The sequence below is a fragment of the Dama dama genome, chromosome 17 (assembly GCF_033118175.1).
Source record: "Dama dama isolate Ldn47 chromosome 17, ASM3311817v1, whole genome shotgun sequence".
Taxonomy (NCBI): domain Eukaryota; kingdom Metazoa; phylum Chordata; class Mammalia; order Artiodactyla; family Cervidae; genus Dama; species Dama dama.
In genome coordinates, this window is record NC_083697.1 from 20,459,614 (window position 1) to 20,482,598 (window position 22,985).

At 40.1% G+C, this 22,985-nt stretch overlaps 1 protein-coding gene across 1 annotated transcript in view; it reads right to left on the reverse strand.

Moving 5' to 3' along the window:
* The window catches only part of FAM241A (family with sequence similarity 241 member A), a 41,101-nt gene extending 33,938 nt beyond the window's left edge, over positions 1-7,163 (reverse strand). Inside the window, exon 1 of the mRNA XM_061164207.1 lies at positions 6,857-7,163. Coding sequence (XP_061020190.1) covers positions 6,857-7,024 — 168 coding nt within the window. The 5' untranslated portion in view covers positions 7,025-7,163. The remainder of the gene's footprint in view (positions 1-6,856) is intronic.
* Between the last annotated feature and the right edge of the window lie 15,822 nt (positions 7,164-22,985).

A 22,985-nucleotide genomic window follows, 5' to 3' on the forward strand; every position in this document is an offset into this window, starting at 1 on the left:
TTCTCAACTTGAGCGCTAGTGACATTTTGGGTCAGACAATGCTTTGCTGTAGGCGACTGTTCTGTGCATTATAGGCTGTTCAGCAGGATCCCTGGACTCTTCTTATTAGATGCCAATGGTACTATACCTCCTCAGTCTTAACATTCAAACATGTCTCTAGACATTGCCAAATGTCCCTTGTGAGTCTAACTGCCCTAAGAGCCATTGATTTAGAGGTTCCACTCTTGAATAATGACAAAAATGAACAAAAGATACCTACCATATACAAAATTATTCTGGGAGTTACTTTAGTGACTAGATGCCCATTGGAAAGAAATTAGATTACGTTCAGGGCCAAGTTCATCTAAACTCAAGGAACTTGCTACAGTATTGTTTGCAGACTGCTTTTAAAAGATGTGAAAGGAAGTGGTACAAACAGATACCCACTTTTGTACTACACAATCTAAAGGGGGGCAGCAGATTTATCAGACTGTTCTTCTATCATGGGTGAAGGCTCTTATTCCTGAAAACAAAAACAAAACCGGCTCTGGAGTTTGGAGACCTGGATTCTGGTGTGCTCTAGTACGAGACGGTTGTAAGACTGAGAGCAAATCACTTGGCCTGGGGAACCAAGGCTTGTTGGCTTCTTACACTTTACCTAGAGTTCAAATATACCCATCTAGGGAAATACTAAAAAGTAAAATAACTTCCATACATTTCTATTACTGATACTATATTGAAGGGAAAGTATGGTGGGTTGGCATGCTTATTACTCCCTGCCACGCAAAGTGTGGTCCATGGGCATAGCATCAGCCTCACTTTAAGAGCTTCTGAGAGATGCAAAGTCTTAGACCTCATCCCAGAACAATGAAATCATAACCTGTATTTAACAAGAGATGCTTTGTCTGCACATTAAAACTGAGGAGCACTGTTCTATTCCTCCTCCTTCCTAGGGTGGCTTTCTAACAGCGGAGTGTGCAAAACTTACAAATAACATTTCTCAGATTTCTTTTTAGTTAGGGTTCTAGTTGAAAATTAGGTCCAAAAGCTAACCCTTACATGCTTATTATATGCTGGAGATCTGGGTTCGACCCCTGGGTTGGGAAGATCCCCTGGAGAAGGAAATGGCAACCCACTCCAGTATTCTTGCCTGGAGAATCCCATGGACAGAGGAGCCTGGTGGGCTACAGAGTCGGACACGACTGAGCGACTTCACTTTCACTTTCATTCTAACATTCTACATGTATTACATATATACATGTATGTATGTAACATAGAACAATTCTGTGAGGTTGACACAACTATTTTCCCCTTTAGACAGATGAAGAAACTGAGGGCCAAAGAGGTTAGTTAACTTGCCCAAAGTTATAGTTAGTACGTAGCAGAGTGAGGATTCAAACCTAGGTATTCTGGATCTAGAATATGTACTGCTAATCATATCTTTAATGACAGATCAAAGAGCAAGTATAAGGCTTTCTGCTGCTGCCACTGTTTTTTTAAACAGATGATCTTGTGGAACATGCTTTGATAAATGCTATTATGCATGTTCCTTCATTTATTTATTTAATTATCTATAAGCCAACACTTATCTGAAAGTTCCAGGACTGCAAAAGGCAAGAAGCAGAAATAAAGCGTTGCCATCTGAAAGAAAGCAAAATCAACCTTATCTATAGAGTGGATGATTATATACCTAGAAGTCTAAGAGATATTAGTATATATTAGTGTTAGAATTAATAGGGACTTCTCTGATGATCCGTGGCCAAGCCTCCACACTCCCAACGCATGGGACCCAGGTTTGATTCTTGGTCAGATGCCATACGCTGCAACTAAGAGCTGACCTGCTGAAACTGAAGAACCCACATGCCGCAATGAAGACAGAAGATCCCACACACCACAGCTAAGATCCAGAGCAGCCAAATAAATAAATAATATGAAACATGCTGCATCCTCCGAACACTCTCTTAAAGAGTGAATTAATAAAAGAATTCAGAAAGGTAGCTAGTTTAAACCTAAATATATAAAAACCAGCAGCAAAAATGTGATGTGGAAAAAGAAATCCCTTTCAGAATGCCAGCAGAAAAATGTAAAAGCTTATTTCAGTATTTGTAAGTGCTATAAAGGACTGTGAACCCAAAGAGAAAGTGGATTACTCAGTGATTAGGGGGAAAAAAAGATTAGCTCCATACCTCACACAATACATGAAGTCATTGTAAAGAGATTAAATATAGAGAGTAAAAAAATAAAAATAAAACTATAAACACACACATAAAGGAAACATTGGTGGATATTTTAATTAACTAGGATTAGAAAGATTGTTCTAAAGAAATATATATAAATATATGTGTGTGTGTGTGTGCATGTGTGAGGGTGTAAGATGTGTGTATGTAATTACCAAAAGTATTCCTTTGGCTAATAAAAATTTAAAGCATTTCTAAATCAAAACCATCATAAAATTATAAAGTAAATAGCAAGCAGGGAAAATAATTATAAGCAATGTGAAATATGGCCATTAATATCTTACAATAATGCCAAAAGAAAAAAATGGTCAAAGAGCATGATTAAAAAGAAATACAAGGCTTCCCTGGTGGTCCAGAGGTTAAGAGTCTGCCTGCTGATGCAGGGGGCTACGAATTCAGTCCCTGGTATGGTAAGAGTCCACCTGCTGCAGGGCAACTAAGCCTGTGGGCCACAACTACTAAAGCTAAATAAATAAATAAATAACATTTTTAAAATAGAAAAAAAATGCAGATGCTCAATAAATATATGAATGGTTTAGTAAACCTCTCTAGCAATATCTTATGACAATAAGATAATTTTTGCCTACTAAATTGGCAAAGATTAATCTATAAATTAAATCACTGCGGTCATGGATGGCTTCTAACTGACACTCTTATATACTAATGCCAGAAGTGTACACTGGTGCAGGCTTTCCTGAATGTAATTCCTTAGGATGTTTCAAGAGACTTCAAAGAGTTTGACTTACTGACCTAGGACTTCCACTTCTAGAAATTTATTCTAAGGTAGAACTGTGAGGAACTGTGACAACAAGATAGAGCTTAATAAGCAAAGGTTTTTATTACAGTGTTATCTATAAAAGAGAGTTTGAAGCAAATTAAATATGTTGTATTAGGGGAATGACAATTAAGCAGCCCTAAAAATAATTTTTGCAAAGAATTTTTGATAAAATTGGAAAATGGCACAATATGCGTAAGTAGATAAAACAAGATACTACATTCAAATATTACATTAAAACCTGTTAAAAAATGTGTGTATATCTGTATACACACACACACACACAGCTATATGAATGCAGTAACACCAAATTTTCATATATTATAGCAAGCACAATATTACTCAGTGAGATTTCAAATGCTCTTTTCTTCTTTAGATTGTTCTATATTCTACACTTTCCAAAGTACATAACACATAATCATAAAGACCTTAAAGCTAAAAATAATGATTCTAAAGCCAATCCAAGAATAGCGGTACCTTCCTATGCTCTAAGATGGCAGGGACATCTTAGGTTATTCAGGTTGTGAATGCCATGTCTAAGTGGATGCCATTCACATTACATACATGAATGGAATAAAAGGACTGGAGACTTTAACTTTCTAGGTATACAGCAGAGTAGAGACTCTAAGGGACCTGGCATTCAGAGTCAGAACTTATTTTGATTGTCTCTCATGCCCACAGTTACCAACACACACTGGGGATAGCTGTGTCCTGTTCCTTCAGTTCCTTGGGCATTTTGCCTGACTCCTGGCTTTCCTCTCTGAGGCCAAATTCCTACTTCAGACTTGACACAGTTCCTTCATCTGGGGAACCTGGTCCAGTCTTTCAAGTCCTCCTTTCCCAGGACACAGGCTGCCTTGTCAGTCATCCTACCTGGAAAGATTCAGGTCAGAAGGACAGAGGAACCTTACTTTTTCTCTCAGATGGAGTAGGATTTAAGTATAAATTGTAAAAAAAACACAAAAAAAATGCTGACAAGATCTCAGCTACTGAGAAAACACCTATATAAATACCAGTATTTTGGTACTACATGAAATAAATACCATTTTTATTTGGTATCATAATAACAATGAACCAAAGATACATTTTGTATAATCAAAGCTGATGTAAGAGTCTTCTAGGTTGAAGGAAGGGCAAGAGCTTGTGAGTCAACAATGTAAAGAAAAATCAGTGAAGGGAAAGATGTACGTGGAGGAGACTTTAGCCTGGGAAAGAGCCAAAGGAAGAAACGTGCTTCATCACATTATCAGGTAAGGGCAAACTGTGAAGGAACTAGAAATAGAAAGTGATTTAATACAGAAAGTTAGGGGCTGACAAAAATCTTTGAAAGAGCTGGAGGAGCAAAAGTCGGGTGCCTTCTGGAGCTATTGTATTCAAGAAGACACCGCCCGTAACCCTGGTCCAGATATAAGGGAGGTTCTGCTATTACTGCAGCGGCTGCTACCCATTCTCTCTTAACATCCATGAGGCTACTCAGATTCTGAAATATTGAGTGCGTCAAGCAGAAAGGACAGCAAGGAGATGGCCTCTGTCTCATTTCCATCTAATTAGTTTTGGTTTTGTTTCTGTTTATATCATTGTTTCTATGGAAAAGTTCACTCCAAGTTCTAAACATTAACAAGTTTACAAGTTTTCAAAAGTACTCCATTTGTAATTTGGAGTCCACATGTTGTCCTTAAAGCATCAAACACACACACACTATCTGCCTAAAGAAAAGCACATTAAAACAACTCTGTAAGTTATGCTTTACAGTTGTTAATTTCATCTACCTCTTCCTCAAATATCTTTATGTCTCTACTGTCATTACAAGACAGTGCATATACATTTTAAATTTCATTTTCAGCACTTGAAAAAAGTTACATTTATTGCTTCCCTGATAGCTCAGATGGCAAAAATGTAGGAGTCCACTTGCAATGTAGGAGTCCAGGAGACTTCCATCCTTAGGTTGGCAAGATCCTCTGGAGAAGGGAATGGCAACCCACTCTAGTATTCTTGCCTGGAGAATTCCATGGACAGAGGAGCCTGGCAGGATACAGTCCATGGGGTTGCAAACAGCTGGACACGACTGAGACTAACACCTTTCATTACCAACAAGTGATTTATCACAAAAGCTTGTTTCTTACCCCAATGGGTTGGGTTGTATCAATTTCTCATTTATTTCTGACTTACTTATGAGAAGTTCTTTGGTGTATATATATTATTAGGAGGGAACGCGTATCTCAGGTGTAATTTTCAAGTATTGTGTATGTGGGCTTAGAGTACATAAATAAATCATGTGATAAAAATAAAATGATAACATTTTCACAGGAGTATAGGGAAATAAATTTCCATGACATACAATGATAGAGGCAGGTATGCAAAGTATATCTGTTTCCTAGGGTATATGTTTCATTCTTTTTTTGTTTCATCCCTTTTTGTGTACCATAAGCAATTCTCTTAAGACCAGAGCTGCTGCTGCTGAAAAATCCACAAAAGCTTAGATGAAGTATTTTACATACTCCCTTACAACTACTTGAAAATCACTTTGGGACCTTCAGTTCAAATATATTTTCCCCACCCCAGGGAGTTTCTGTTGCTGTTTTCTTCACTTTGCCAGTTGAACAACTAGAGTGAAAAGAAACAGCCCTTTAGCTACTGAGTCATGGTGCAGTTAATGGGGGAAAACCGTCAGGAAACTAGTCAGGAAAATCTCATAGCTACCAATTATATGCTTCAGATACCATCTCCTATATCGTCAAAAGAATGAAAAATTACACTTCCACATGGTGAGCAAACCTAATGCTTAGGCATATTTTGTGCCTGCCACACGGTTATTTCTGTTTCCTAAACACAAGGCAGAGAAATTATACTTTACCTATTAATGCATTTAGTGATGTTGGAATCTGTGAAATGTGACAAAAAGATGCTGAAGGATAATGAGAGGAGACAGGTATTAATTGATCTCAACAGTATACCCTGTAATATAGGCAAATGATAATTTTAATGGGATTATGCGCTTTAATGGGATTCTGAAGGTAAACTAATCTCAGGTATTTTTGAAGGTCTACTGTATTTGATGGTGAAAATGCATCCCACTATGTGGGATAATTCAATTTCCTTCATTAAACGTCTTGCCTAATTGTGAAGATAAATGCTATAATGCCTATTATCACCATATTTTATTTAGTGAAAGCAAATTCAGAGTATCAAAAACTGCCCAACTTCTCTTTCCTTTATTATGGCTGGACTCATGCTTTTTCCCCCTTTGGTAACAAGTGAAAGCAATTTTCCGGCTTTTTCAGTTTTTCAATGAAGTTTAGATCTCCTTTCTGTTCCTGTGAAAAACTTGCTCTGGGAGAGTCCCCGGCAAGACATCCATTGTAATACTCGCTCCTACACGTGCCTTCAGACACTGACTGCAGGGCTACAGAAATACACCTACACCGTACAGAGGCGCTAGGTGTGTTCAGAAATGCCAAGATGGAAGGCGGGAGGGGAGTCGCTGGCCCCCAAAACACAGCCCCAGGGAACCGATTCCAAGTGGAAGAGTGTTTACATGTAAGGCTTTCAGATAAGTGACCGTTATGGAGGGCACTTCCCTGGGCTCTGGCCTGAGAATCCTCTCCGCCAGACGGGTGGGAAAGGGCGGCGCTCACCCAGCCAGGCACGCGACTCCGGGTCGGCCCTCGGCACGCGACCCCGCGGCCCGCCCCGAGTGCGCCGCCAACTGCTCTCGGGGTCAACTGTCCGGCTTCCCCGAACGCCGCGCAGCCCAGCTCCCCAAGCCGACCGCAGCCCGGGCGCCGCCCTCACGCCGGGCCACTTCCCTCCGCCACCGCGTGGGGCTCGGGAAACCGGCCGGACCGCGCCGCCCCGCCCGGCTCACCTGCTCCCGCTCCTCCGGCGGCCGCCGCCCGCGCCGCCGCGGGCTCTCCCCGGACTCCGGCTCGGTCCCCGCCGCCGCTCGCTCGGCCAGCGCGTCTCGGTCTTCGTCGCGCTCCCCGCCGCTGCCGCCGCCGCCGCCGCCGCCTAGCAGCTGCCCGGCCGAGCACATCCCACCGCCAACTTCTGCCGCCCTGGACGGCCGCCAAGCCGGAGGCAGCGACCGAATGCCCGAGGGCCGCCGTAGGGTCGTCCGCGCTCGCCACTGACAGGCGCCTCCAGAGCGCGCCCCGCCGGCCGGGGCGCCACAAGTACCAGCCAGGCTCGGCCCCTCGAGTCACGGGCTCGCCCCGCCCCCAGCCGCCGGGGCGGAGCTCGCCCGGGGGGCGGGGCCACGGAGGGGCGTGGCCACGGAGGGGCGTGGCCAAGGGGCGCGCGCGCGTGTGAGGGTGACTGGGGAGGGAGCGTGTGGGAGACTGTGTACGTTAAAAGACTCTATGTGTGTGTGACATTGTGTACGAGAGAGGAGCTGTGCGTGAGGGACCGTGTGAGAGACTATGCGAGAGAAATTTTGTGTCGAGTGCAGTGCAACCACCGTGAGAGACTGTGTGTAAGAGATGGTGTGTGCATAGGAGAGACTGCGTGTTTTGGGTGAGAGCCTGCTAGACAGGGACCGTGTGAGCGAGGCTGAGAAAGGCAGGATGTGTGCGTTTGTGAGGGAGAGAGGAGGGCGTGTGCTGGTGTGTGTGTGTGTGTGTGTGAGAGAGAGGGAAACACCCACAGACACGGAGTTCCACACTCCAGCGAGACCCCTCTGGCTTTGCCTGGCACTGCCCGTGTGCCTGCGTGTGCTGCTGGCTGCCTGTCCATCCTTTGCAAGTAATACACATTCTATGTCTATTGCGTGCCTTTTGCCTCCTTTCCGTGTCTCTCCGAAGGTCTGAAGGTATCCCTCTGTTGAGTGCTTCCCTGGTGTGTGTTGGTTGTCAGAGCCGTGGGAGCATAGGTAGTGTATCTGCTTTTGTGTCCGTTTCTATAAATGGGTAAGAATATGTCACTCTCATGTAGGAGATACATTTAGTTTATAAATGTTTTTCTTTCTACCTGTGGTGGTATGATTTATAATAAGAATTATATATATATAGCCTTTGTCCCCATTCCTGGCACAGAGCTCCTAAAACCTTGAAGCTTCCCAAGTGGTGAGAAGGATAAAGATGCCTTTTGTTATGTTAATGAGGTAACTTTTTGGTAGCACCTTTGTAACTTAAGGATGGGTCCTATTCCCAGAAGAACCAGCCTTGCGATTAGATGGATTGGAACTTTCAGTCCCACCCCCTGATTTCCTGGGAGGGCAGCAGGACTGAGGTTGAGTCTATCACCAAAGCTCAAGAGTTTAATCAGCCTTGCCTACATACTGAAGCCTCTGTGGAAACAAAGGACAGGGGTGTGGAGAACTTCTGAGTTGGTGAACAGGTGGAAATGGGGGGAGAGGGGCAGCTAAGAGTGGGCATGGAAGCTCTGCATCCTGTCCCACACACCTTGCCCTGGGTACCTCTTCATCTGACTGCTTACCCATATACTTTGTACTATCTTTTGTAATAAAATAGTTAAGTAAATGCTTCCCTGAGTTCCGTGAGCAGCTCTAGCAAAATAATGGAACCCAAAGATGGTGATCAAGGGAACTTTCACTATATAGCTGGCTGATATTAATAGAAGCGCAAGTTACAACCTGGACTTGCAATTGACCTCTGAAGTGTGTGGGGGTGTGGTGGAGTTGGAAGGAGGGGAAGAGGCGGGCAGCAGTTTTGTGGAACTGAGTCCTTGGCCTCTGAGATCTGTGATCTTGTCTCTAGATAGGTAGTTTCAGAACTGCGTTAATTGCTTTCAGTTCAGTTCAGTCGCTCAGTCGTGTCCGACTCTTTGCAACCCCATGAATCGCAGCACGCCAGGCCTCCCTGTCCATCAACAGCTCCCAGAGTCTACTCAAACTCATGTCTGTCAAGTTGGTGATGCCATCCAGCCATCTCATCCTCTGTCATCCCCTTCTTCTCCTGCCCCCAATCCCTCCCAGCATCAGGGTCTTTTCCAATGAGTCAACTCTTCGCATGAGGTGGTCAAAGTACTGGAGTTTCAGCTTCAGCATCAGTCCTTCCAATGAACACCCAGGGCTGATCTCTAGGATGGACTGGTTGGATCTCCTTGCAGTCTAAGGGACTCTCAAGAGTCTTCTCCAACACTACAGTTAGAAAACTCAATTCTTCTGCACTGAGCTTTCTTTATAGTCCAACTCTCACATCCATACATGACCACTGGAAAAACCATAGCCTTGACTGGACAGACCTTTGTTGGCAAAGTAATGTCTCTGCTTTTTAACATAACTTTCCTTTCAAGAAGTAAGCGTCTTTTAATTTCATGGCTGCAATCACCATCTGCAGTGATTTTGGAGCCCCCCAAAATAAAGTCTGACACTGTTTCCACTGTTTCCCCATCTATTTGCCATGAAGTGATGGGACTGGATGCCATAATCTTCATTTTCTGAATGTTGAGCTTTAAGCCAGCTTTTTCACTCTCCTCTTTCATTTTCATCAATTGCTTAGTGGGGTTGAAAAATACACATTAGACTCCCCTATCCATTTTGTTAAAGGGAAGGGCACTTAAATCCCATATCAAATTTTGTATGTCTCTTATCTGAACTTTGAGAAAATACTATTGTATAGATATACTAGCAGACTATCTTTCAATGGAAGGTAAGTATGCCTAGGTATGGAGAAAAATGAGTTATTTGATATCTTCTATTAAAATGTCTTTAGGCCCAGAGAAGGGAATTAAAATAGGCAGGAACCTAAAGGCTTATTTTAAAGACCTGTTTTCTGGCTTTGGTAGTCAGGACCGCAGAAACCAGGAAATATGCCTTTGGATATCACAAATTAGAAAGAAAGTGTATCTGATTTATTTCCTTTCTTAAAAGCCTTTAGACTCCAGGAAGAAAGTATTTAATGTTTTATATATATAATCAGAAACAAATGTCACCATGGGAAGCCAAGAGCATTCCCTGATGTCCCTCATTGCTTTCCTCTCATGCCATTCTGTTCTGAAAATTTTGCTTTGGCTCTTAGTAGTGTTTCTTATAAAAAAAAAATGACTTTATATATTTTAGGAAAACTTTAGGATTATGTGTAGTGGTACAGAGAATATCAGCTTTTACTACTAACTCTGTGGAGCTTAAGGCACATTTTGAAGTTCACCCTATTTTAACTTGGTAAGTCAAGCAGCTATGCACACTTCAGTCAGGTTACAGAGTAAACAGAAACTCCTTGTATACATGAGGATTCAGAAGGCACAGGGTGTGTATATGCCAGGAGAAAAGAATAATACAGTTTAGCTTTGCTCAACTTAGGGGACAAGTCTTATTAAAGTGCTTTAGAGTATATGTCTGATCTTTTGAAGAGTTGGGCTTCCTGATACTTTGACAAGTGTATTCTTTCAGTTATGTCGCAGATATTTATTGAACACCTCTAGGCATTAGACTCAGGTCTAGGATCCTCCTCTCATGAAGCTTCCATTTTATTTATTTTGAATTCTATGCTGCTTTTCCTGGCAAAAACCAAGAATTTTCAGCAAAAGTTGGGCAGAATTCTCTGATTCCTGCCTAGAACTGATGTTAGAACCTTCTTTCTTACTAGCTATTCTTTATTTAGTGCATGAGTTTCCTCTTTGAACTGTTATTCATTTGTTTATAAAGACTTTGGTCTTTCTTAGAGATTTAGAGACTCATCTCTTTCCCAAAAACCTAGTAGTAGCATTTTATACAAAAGACATTATTCAGATTGCATCACAGATCACATACTTTCAAGTGCATCTTATTGGGGGGGACCTTTTTACTCTGTTGCATAATATGAATAATAAATACATAAAGCTATTATTGCCAGTTTCCCATGGGAAATATAAGATTTTTTTTTATTACCTAGGCAACTATAACCTGTTGGTCTCAAATTGTAATACAGTTTCAGTTCAGTTCAGTTCAGTCGTTCATTCGTGTCCGACTCTTTGCGACCCCATAAATTGCAGCACGCCAGGCCTCCCTGTCCATCACCAACTCCCAGAGTTTACTCAAACTCATGCCCATCGAGTGGGTGATGCCATCCAGACATCTCATCCTCTGTCATCCCCTTCTCCTCCTGCCCCCAATCCCTCCTAGCATCAGTGTCTATTCCAATGAGTCAACTCTTCACATGAGGTGGCCAAAGTATTGGAGTTTCAGCTTCAGCATCAGTGAACACCCAGTGTTCCACCCAGTGAACATCAGTGAACACCCAGGACTGATCTCCTTTAGGAGGGACTGGTTGGATCTCCTTGCAGTCCAAAGGACTCTCAAGAGTCTTCTCCCACACCACAGTTCAAAAGCATTAATTCTTTGGCACTCAGCTTTCTTCACAGACCAACTTTCACATCCATACATGGTCACTGGAAAAACAATAGCCTTGACTAGATGGACCTTTGTTGACAAAGTAATGTCTCTGCTTTTTAATATGCTGTCTAGGTTGGTCATAACTTTCCTTCCAAGGAGTAAGCGTCTTTTAATTTCATGGCTGCAATCACCATCTGCAGTGATTTTGGAGCCCAAAAAATAAAGTCTGACACTGTTTCCACTGTTTCCCCATCTATTTGCCATGAAGTGATGGAACCAGATGCCATGATCTTAGTTTTCTGAATGGTGAGTTTTAAAACAACTTTTTCACTCTCCTCTTTCACTTTCATCAAGAGGCTTTTTAGTTCCTCTTCACTTTCTGTCATAAGGGTGGTGTCATCTGCATATCTGAGGGTATTGATATTTCTCCCGGCAATCTTGATTCCAGCTTGTGCTTCAGCCAGCCCAGCATTTCTCCTGATGTACTCTGCATATAAGTTAAATAAGCAGGGTGACAATATACAGCCTTGACATTCTCCTTTTTCTATTTGGAACCAGTCTGTTGTTCCATGTCCAGTTCTAACTGTTGCTTCCTGACCTGCATATAGGTTTCTCAAGAGGCAGGTTAGGTGGTCTGGTATTCCCATCTCTTTCAGAATTTTCCACAGTTTATTGTGATCCACACAGTTGAAGGCTTTGGCGTAGTCAATAAAGCAGAAATAGATGTTTTTAGTTGTGATTTTATTAGTGTATTTACCTTGTTTTTTCCTAGGGATTAGTAAGTGGCAAAAACCAGATTCTTTTCTCAGGAGTAGCCTGCGTAGTGCAAATGTATCTTGTGCAGTTGCTGTGGGAACAAGGACTTTGAATCTCTCACTTTCACACCTTTAATATCTTATTTTAAATCTTCTTCCACTCGTGTGTACATCTTTCTAGAGAGAAAAAATGAATCAGAGTGATCTGTACTCATTTAGTAATATAGTGTTAGAAGCAAGTGCAGTTATTTGTAGAAACTGAGCCAAACTTCATTTTTTCAGTTTAATTTTGACATACTATGATGTTATTATATGCTTCTTATACTTTAATTTCGGCCTCTCATTTTTTAAGTTTGTTTTCTTTCCTATTTAGCAGAGCCTTCACTATGGGGAATACTTTTTAAGATGTTTGGAATCGTAAAATCCCAGGAAAAACTATGTTTTCTGGATAAGATGTGAGTTTAAAGGAAAAGGAACTTAGTAGAGGACACTCACTTCCTTTATTATTCCTTTATTTTAAGGAAGCTATATCAGAAATATGTGGAACCAATGGTTTCTCAATGTTCTCTAGCCATCCCAGAGAGCATGTTCTGATTGGGAGAGGGAAAAATTTGCCCTTCTTCTTGGAGTTAATTTCTATTCTTTCTTTTGTTAAAGAGTGTCAACTGAGTACATCTTACTGGCTTTGTTCCCTGGTGGGTCAGTGGTAAAAAATCTGCCTGCATCAGGAGGCACAGTTTCTATCCTTGGGTTGGTGAGAGCCCCTGGAATAGAAAATGACGAACCACTCTAGTATCCTTGACTGGGAAATCCCATGGAGAGAGGAGCATGGCAGGCTATAGTCCATCGGGTCACAAAAGAGTTGGACACAACTTAGCGACTAAACAAAAACAATAATAACATTGGCTTTATTCAGCTGTTCATGAGTCAGACAGCGTCCAATCTAGAAGATAGAAAGGAGCTTCAAAGAACTGTATAATTTAACAGGGTTTTATAGACCAAAGTGAGCAGGAACAGGAAAATTATACGGGGCATTTGCTGATTGGTTGAAAGTGAAAGTGAAGTCTCTCAGTTGTGTCCTACTCTTTGTGACCTCATGGACTGTAGCCTACCAGGCTCCTCCGTCCATGGAATTTTCCAGGCAAGAGTACTGGAATGGGTTGCCATTTAATGCAGGGTTATTCCCTTATATGGAGCAAAGGAAGGTGTCTTGGAGCCTGGTGAGGTAACTTGTGCTGCACAAGTAAGCACTGATCAGTTGATCCAGGCCTTCCTTTTCCAAGGATCAAAGCAGTTAAGTGTTGGTTTGCCAAGGTAGGGTTTAGCATGAATGATTCCATCTTGGGCCTAATCTGTTTACATTAACTGTTTTACTTGGCTTTTCTGATGTGGCTTCTTTGCATCCACATGTACTATGAGTTTCCTCCTAATAGTAGCATTGTAGATTAAGAATTGTGTTTTCATTAAAAAAAAAAAATGTTGAGAAGGCTATTCAAACTCGTTCGTAAAGAAAAAATCAAAATGTAAACAATTATAAAATGCTACTTAATAAGTGTTAGCAGTTTTTAAAATGTTGAATAAAGCCTAATGTGGACAATGTCTTGGGGAAATGGTTAAATCAATTGCTGCTAGTTCACCACAAACTGATGGTATTCTTTTTTATGATTCTGAATGTGGAACATATTCAAAATCATAAAAATATCCATACCCTTTTGCCCAAGTGCAGACCTAGGAAAAAATTGAAAAGAGGTTAAAAAAAACTGTTTGATGTTCAAGGCAAAACTATAGTGAAAAATTGAGAGAAAACTAAATACCCTCCAATAGGGATATGACTGAGAAAACTTTGGTATGTTGTTGCTGCTGCTGCTGCTAAGTCTCTTCAGTCGTGTCCAACTCTGTGCAACCCCACAGACAACATCCAACCAGGCTTCTCTGTTCCTGGGATTCTCCAGGCAAGAACACTGGAGTGGGTTGCCATTTCCTTCTCCAAAACTATGGTATACCAACAATCAAATGTATGAGACCTTAGAACAGTAATGATGAAGATTTTATATCGTTGTGGTAAACATATTTAATATAATGTTAAGTGAAAAAGCACAGCCTGATAGTAACAAAGCCACTTAGTTATCTTATATCTCAGGAGCTGGGAAGGTAAAAAGAGTAATATGGAACTTAACTCTGTTCAACTTAGGCGATAAATCTGACAGAAGTGAAATTATGTGAACATGTAGATAAAATTCATAAGAGAAATTTTTAAAATGCTTTCTGGATTTTGTGTTTCCTTGTAAAATTTATTTTAATGTTGTGATTTAAAAATAGCCATTTTTATATATCTGTTTCTGTTTTCTTTGTAAAATTGGATGGCTGGCACGAAAAGTCTGGTTGACTTGACTTCATAGCTGAAAGTTCTATTACCTTTTGTTGAATAATTTAGTTCTTGAATGGACTTTTGGATCTTTTATTCATGCTGTTCTCAATAATTTAGAATCTTAGAGTTGGAAGGAATCTAAGAGGCAGTTTAGAACAACCTCCCACCCAGTATAGGGATCCCTTCTATAACATTCCTAACAGATGGTCACCCTCCTTCTGTTTGAAGGCTTCCAACTATGGGAAACTCATTACTTCATGATGCCACCTGTTCAATTACTGGATCTCTCTAGTTGTTAGAAAGTTTTTTACATCTACTGAATTGAATCTGTATTCTTGTCTCTGCCTACTGGTTCAGTTCTATCTTGAAATACAAGATAACTGATTAATCTTTTTTTTCCCCTCAAGACAGTCTTTTGGATGTGTTTAAAAAGGCAGTTTTTGTCTTCTCTTAGCCTTTATTCTTTCAACTATTATTTATGGATAGATGTAGAATTTGTAGATTTTGCTGTTTGTTATCTGCCAGACATCCTGGAATGTGAAGTTAAGTGGGCCTTCAGAAGCATCACTACAAACAAAGCTAGTGGAGGTGATGGAATTCCAGTTGAGCTATTTCAAATCCTAAAAGATGATGCTGTGAAAGTGCTACACTCAATATGCCAGCAAATTTGGAAAACTCAGCAGTGGCTACAGGACTGAAAAAGGTCAGTTTGCATTTCAGTCTCTAAGAAAGGCAATGCCAAAGAATGCTCAAACTACCGCACAACTGCACTCATCTCACAAGCTAGTAAAGTGAGGCTTAAAATTCTCCAAGTCAGGCTTCAGCAATACATGAACCATGAACTTCCAGATGTTCAAGCTGGTTTTAGAAAAGGCAGAGGAATCAGATATCAAATTGCCAACAACTGCTGGATCATTGAAAAAGCAAGAGACTTCCAGAAAAACATCTATTTCTGCTTTATTGACTATGCCAAAGCTTTTGACTGTGTGGATCACAATAAACTGTGGAAAATTCTTAAAGAGAAGGGAATACCAGACCACCTGACCTGCCTCTTGAGAAACCTGTATGCAGGTCAGGAGGCAACAGTTACAACCGGACATGGAACAACAGACTGGTTCCAAATTGGGAAAGGAGTACGTCAAGGCTGTACAGTCAGAGTCAAGGAGTACTCCTTGACTCAGGACTCCTTGATGTCGAGTACAGTCAAAGCTGTAATACCCTGCTTATTTAACTTACATGCAGAGTACATCATGAGAAACGCTGGGCTGGAAGAAGCACAAGCTGGAATCAAGATTACCGGGAGAAGTATCAATAACCTCAGATATGCAGATGACACCATCCTTATGGCAGAAAGTGAATAATAACTACAGAGCCTCTTGATGAAAGTGAAAAAGGAGAGTGAACAGGTTGTCTTAAAGCTCAACATTCAGAAAACTAAGATCATGGCATCCAGTCCTATCACTTCATGGGAAATAGATGGGGAAACAGTGGAAACAGTGTCAGACTTTATTTTTTTGGGCTCCAAAATCACTGCAGATGGTGATTGCAGCCTTGAAATTAAAAGACGTTTACTCTTTTAATTCGTGTAGGACAGAATTCAGGCCGGAAATAGAGATATGGAAGACCCTGGAGATGCAAAAATTTTAGATCTTCTGTACATACTAACTGGCTCTTTTCTACCTCTTAAACACGTAACACTAAAACATTAAATACTAAAAAACAAAGTCAAAATTCTATGATTACATGTCTTCTCAAATATTCAAATGATAGGTAGTCCTTAAGTCATAACTTTTGAAATTATGTCAAACCTATAATTTCCACATCATTAATTGACACTCACAAATAACACAGGTGGTGTTATATTCAGCAGCTGGAAAAAGATTATTTTGAGCCATTAGAGGAAGAGGGCTAGTAACTTGGTTTTGGCCCCATTGCTTTCTTTTTCTGAACAATAGTGACAATTTAACTATTCAGTTGAACTTTGATATAAAATTTTTATAGATATGAAGCTGTGTGCTAGAAAAATTAAAGTTCTGTTGAAACATAAACAGTATAGGCCTCATAAACTTAGTTGTGATTTAACAAAAGTCAAACTTATCAGGCATGTCCCTAGTAGCACGATTTTGGCTTTAACAATACACTACCTAGTTTTAGCTTATTCACTTATCTGTGAGGTTCATTTATCAGGGTAAGTAAAAATAAAGAATTGATACATATTGCTAGACATATTTTTCAAATTATACCAATAAGATGTACCTAAAGATTTTTTGTAGTTTTTAGCCTTTTGAGAATGTACACAGTTAACTCTCTTATAGATTTTCAGAACTGCATTACCTGCAAAAGCAGGAGACCATCTATATATTTTATTTGATAGTTGCCTCTTTTCTCAGTTATACTTGAATATGTTTGATTTTTCTTGCTTTAATGATGTATTGCTGTTTTCTGTCTCTGCCTCTTAACAGTCTATCTATCCAGAACCCAACTGAGAACAAAGAACTAAGCAAAAGATCTTCTGAACAACTGTTAAGCCTCTTGCGCACTATATTATAGTTCCTCTACTCAGAGAAAAATGCTGCTTTGGTCCTTACTCACAGTCTATTTATTCACAGTCTATTTACACTCTAATAATCCTGGTGCAAAAAGACACCTATGTATTGTCTAAATTTTGTATGCAACGTGGTTGTGTATGGAATGGTTTATGTGAAGGGGTGCAAAGAATATTGAGACTTCATATTCTCAGGTGCTTAAATAAGCCATATAAAGCATTTACACAACTAAGAATAAAGCAGTGTAGAATGAGGAAAGTGTCATAAGGAATTACACATGAAGTGCTATGTAATTCAGAAGAGAGGAGGATTACTTATTTACCTAACTTCCATACCTATGGTGTACATCTAGAATAGCAAATTTAGAAGAGGTAAGAGCTGCTTTAGGTAGGGATGCTGTCAGTCACTACTTTTATAGCTGATAATTTAACATTAAGAAATAGACTGGCAATATTCTAGAAAGCAGGTATGTGAACTTAGTATGTCCAGGAGCCACTTAGTGTAAAGCCAACTTTAAGAGGCTTTGAGGACATTATTGAATAATTCAATAATCAGTGTTGTAAAATGATACATAGATTTCTAGAATTAGAAGTTCTCTTAAAGCCCATCCTGGCTCCATATTTTATTAATGATATTTAGAAAGGGTAAGTCACTCACTTCAATCTGGTAGCGATGGGGGTGGGCTCATCCTTGACTCCTTTTTACTTTTTCTCCACCTTTTCTATCCTTCCCACTTGCCATCTCCATCTAAGCCATCACTTTGTCTTTTTGCCTCAGTTTTCCTGAAATTTGTATTCCCTTTTCCATCTCAGTTTTCACTGCCTTACACCAGACCCTCAGTATCTCTTGTCTGGAATTCTTCCATGGGTTCCTAATTCATCTTTCTCTTTCCATCTCTTATCCTTCTGAAATACGCATACTGCTTATACAGCCAGAGACATCTGGTTGAAATGAAAATCTGATGGTGACATTCACTGAGTGTATTGCAGTAGCCTCCCATTGCTTGCAAGATGGGAACTTGAACTTTGAATTCCTATCCAGCCCTTCTCTGTTTCCTACCACTCCTTATACTGTATGGGGGTATGTAATGGGGGAGGGGGTGTTTGGCACATTGTCCCCCCCTCTCTCCTCATTCTGTCTCCAGATTTACTTGGCTAATATTTCAGTCTTCAGGACTCAGATGCCATCTTCTCCAGGAAGCCCAGGCTGAGATTGAGGAGGTCTTTCGTTGATAGATTTTCCAGGCAAGAGTACTGGAGTGGGTTGCCATTTCCTTCTCCAATGCAGGAAAGTGAAAAATGAATGTGAAGTCGCTCAGTCGTGTCTGACTTTTCGCGACCCCATGGACTTCAGCCTACCAGGCTCCTCCGTCCATGGGATTTTCCAGGCAAGAGTACTGGAGTGGTTTACCATTTTCTTCTCCAGAGAAATAAAGCTACTTGAATACAAATAGGCAAATCTTCTTCCTCTTATGCTCTAAGTGTCATGAATCTGACTGTGAATCAGGATCACCTGGGAAGGTTTTTTAAAAGCACAGATTTCTAGGCTTCACTCCTGCGCTAGTAAATCAGAGTATCTTCTCCATATTTTTATAAGGTTTCTCAGGTGATTCTTATGAATCAAAAACCTAGAATCTGAGCTCAGGCTGGAGTTTGTAAATTGTTATACAGTGTTTCTTATCATAAGCCTTTAAGACTAATTAATAAAGCAAAGCAATAGATAATCATTTAAAATAAAATAATAGATTTTAGAAAGGTTTGCATTTGAGAAAGCTAAATTTGTTTACAATGTGTCAGTTAAAGGATGACCATCCAGCTCTCCAAAATCTCTGAACGCCATAGTTCATTCACTAGTGATTCTGAAGAGAAATGGTTTGAATTTTTGTTTACATTACTTAAAGTATTTTTTCTTTTTCTAACTCCCTTAAAATGGATTTTACTTTCCATATAAGTTTTCTTTATGTGACCACTTAACCCGTTTTGCTCCTTTTTCCAAGTATAATTAAGAAAACACAATTCCTTCATGTTTTAAGCCTGCATTTTTAATGATATGTATCTTTTCAGCTTTTGCTGTTTAAAACTCTTGATACTTCATTCATCTGCTCTGTGGGTTGATTGAGTCTCTGCAATGTACCTAAATATTTCTATTTACAAGAGAAGCGGTCCTGCTTTCATCTTGCATGCCATGGAGCCTATCGGTTTCTGTGGTTGTCAGGGTGCTGTTGAGGGGAGGAACTGATATGGGTGGGAATTTGGCTGACTAAGGGTTTCCATTTGCACCGGGTGCTCCTCATGCTTGAGCTGGAAGCTGGTCTCCTCGGGCAGACCCGAGAGGAGCAGGAAGATAGCCGCTGTGTGGGTGGTTTTGAAGAAACCTCAGGTTTTTTCTGAACCCAATTGGTTTAAGGTTTCTGGGCAGTAATGCTAAAACAACCTTCATGTTTTACCTTTGATTTAGTAAGATTTTGGGTCTGTGTTAAAGATTGCCATTGGTTTTGGGCCTATGTTTTGGTGTATTTTACAAGACAGTTTATCTCCAGCTTTGGTGTTCCATCGCATATAGTTAATGCACATGTTTACTATTTTTAGTTTGAATTATGTTATTTGGTACAAATCTAATGATCTACCAATGAAAGGATACTATTCTCATCCTAATTGTAGGGGTGGGGAGTGAATTGGTTATAATTTTTCTTTGTGTTATAATTTACATGGACTTAAGTTACATTCTAGGTGTAAGGTTTGGAACTCTTAAGTTTTTTCTAAACTACTCCTTGAAATTTAAAACTTTTGGGTCACCAAGAATATAAGCTTATTTAATATTAATATCTTCTGATATTGTTTTTCTTGTTTTGCTACCTAGCAACACATGCTTGTTTAAGAGCTCCTCCTCGTCATGTGCTAAAAATCTGATAGGGACTATATAACATTTACACAAGTAAGAATAAGAGAGAAAGTGCTAAAGCAATTTAATGGAACATCTCTAGGGTCTTCAAAGATTTCTATTCTGAAAAACATCTTTGTTCTGCCTTGTTATAGACCTACACTGGCAGATTCATGTAAGGAGAAGAGGACAATTATGGTTAAAAACCATATGATTAACTGGTTACTGTGTAGTCCTGAGTATATAAAATGACACATTACTCAACAATTTTTATTTAAGTATTGTTGAAGTGGTTCATTTTTGGTTATTTAATAAAACGTCCTTTACTAAATTTTGCTTGACTTTTCTGTATATCTCCAGGAAAATCTGCATTATATTCTTGCATGTTAAGTTTTGCAATGTTAGGCTTCAAGGTTAAAACATTAAACCTATAATTTGTTAGGTTTAAAAATCCATAAAGGCCTGTGAGTTTTTCCAAGGTAGTACATATTTAGATAATATAGGTGGTGTCTTTTAAAGTGATAGTAATAGTAATCATATGCTGTGCTAATGTATCTTCCTAATGCTGAAAAAAATGGACATTTACACACACACATATATATATGGACTTCCCTAATGGCTCGGATAGTAAAGAATCTGCCTGAAGTGCAAGAGACCTGGGTTCGATCCCTGGGTCAGCAGTGGCTACCCACTCCAATGTTTGTGCCTGGTGGAGAATTCCACAGACAGAGGAGCCTGGTGGCCCATAGTCCCTGGGGTCGCACAGAGTTGAACACAACTGAGCAACTGACACTCCACTTTTCATATATGTTTTATACTTGCATATTTTAATTTTTTTTCTTGATAGAAGTTGGTCTTAAATACCATATGTAGAAATATAGTGTATAGTTTTGGGGTTGTCATTTAAAAATTCTTTTAGGTAAACTAATACTCCTCACAATTGTAGCTATTTCATATTCAAGAACGTAGTCTATTATGAACTATTTCTTAGATTATTGGTCTCAGTAGATGATATTTTTATTTTTTATTTTATTTTTCAGTAGATATTTTTAATACGTGCTAACAAAAATCACTGTGGATGGTGACTGCAACCATGAACTTAAAAGACGCTTGCTCCTCGGAAGAAGAGCTATGACAAACTTAGACAGTGTATTAAAAAGCAGAGATATTACTTTGCCTGACAAATGTCCATATAATCAAAGCTATGGTTATTCCATAGCTTTGGATGTGAGAGTTGGACCATAAAGAAGACTGAGCACCAAAGGATTGATGCTTTCAAATTGTGGTGTTGGAGAAGACTCTGAGAGTCCCTTGGACAGCAAGGAGATCCAACCAGTCCATCCTAAAGGAGATCAACCCTGAATATTCATTGGAAGGACATGCTGAAGCTGAAACTCCAATACTTTTGGCTACCTGATGTAAAGAGCTGACTCATTGGAAAAGACCTGGTGGTGGGAAAGATTGAGGGCAGGAGGAGAAGGGGCTGACAGAGGATGAGACAGTAGGATGGCTTCACCCACTCAATGGACATGAATGTGAGCAAACTCCAGGAGGATGTGGAGGACAGAGGAGCCTGGTGTGCTACAATCCATAGAGTAGCAAAGAGTCAGAAATGACTTAGTGACTGAACAGCAACAATAACAAATATTGAATATACTTTTCCCCCTATCTAAACCAATAGCATGACTATTATTACTTACTATAATAATAAGCAATTAAGTGATGGGCCAAGAGATATCTGTTATAGAGACAGGAAATATGGTATTTTTGTGTGTGTCAGGGCTACAAGTAGAATGACAGATAAGTTCAAAGCTGGGACATTACTTAGTGAATTTTTTAGTTTTAGCTTTAGTTTAGAAGAACCAGTGCCCTGCAGACAAACTTGTTTTTAATTTTGGTTCTGTCATTCTCTAGCAATGTAACATCAGTAAATTTTCTAAGTTCTGTTTTCTTTGTTTGTAGAGTGGGTCTAAGGTACCTACCTCATTTGTGATATAATTATGTGAGAAGATATGTGATGTGCATAACATAGTGCTAGGCGTATAGTAAATACTCTGCCAGTTCAGTTCAGTTCAGTCGCTCAGTCGTGTCCAACTCTTTGCAACCCCATGGACAGCAGCATGCCAGGCCTCCCTCTCCATCACCAACTCCTGGAGTCCACCTAAACCCATGTCCATTGAGTCGGTGATACCATCCAACCATCTCATCCTCTGTCATCCCCTTCTCCTCCTGCCCCCAATCCCTCCCAGCATCAGGGTCTTTTCAAATGAGTCGGTTCTTCGCATCAGGTGGCCAAGGTATTGGAGTTTCAGCTTCAGCATCAGTCCTTCCAATGAACACCCAGGACTGATCTCCTTTAGGATGGACTGGTTGGATCCCCTTGCAGTCCAAGGGACTCCAAGAGTCTTCTCCAACACCACAGTTCAAAAGCATCAATTCTTTGGCACTCAGCTTTCGTTATAGTCCAACTCTCACATCCATACATGACCACTGGAAAAACCATAGCCTTGACTAGATGGACCTTTGTTGACAAAGCAATATCTCTGCTTTTTATTATGCTGTCTAGGTTGGTCATAACTTTCCTTCCAAGGAGTAAGCGTCTTTTAATTTCATGGCTGCAATCACCATCTGCAGTGATTTTTGAGCCCCCCAAAATAAAGTCTGACACTGTTTCCACTGTTTCTCCATCTATTTGCCATGAAGTGATGGGACCGGATGCCATGATCTTAGTTTTCTGAATGTTGAGCTTTAAGCCAACTTTTTCACTCTCCTCTTTCACTTTCATCAAGAGGCTCTTTAGTTCTTCTTCACTTTTTGCCATAAGGGTGGTGTCATCTGCATATCTGAAGTTATTGATATTTCTCCCGGCAATCTTGATTCCAGCTTGTGCTTCTTCCAGCCCAGCATTTTTCATGATGTACTCTGCATATAAGTTAAATAAGCAGGGTGACAATATACAGCCTTGACGTACTCCTTTTCCTATCTGGAACCAGTCTGTTGGTCCATGTCCAGTTCTAACTATTGCTTCCTGACCTGCATACAGGTTTCTCAGTCTGATTGTAAGCTGTTAGCTACTTTCAATCAAGTTTATTTGCATTTTACAAACACACTGTGATTGTAAATGCTTTTTTTTTTTTCCTAAGCAGGAGGCTTAAAAATCTTCTTACTTACAAACA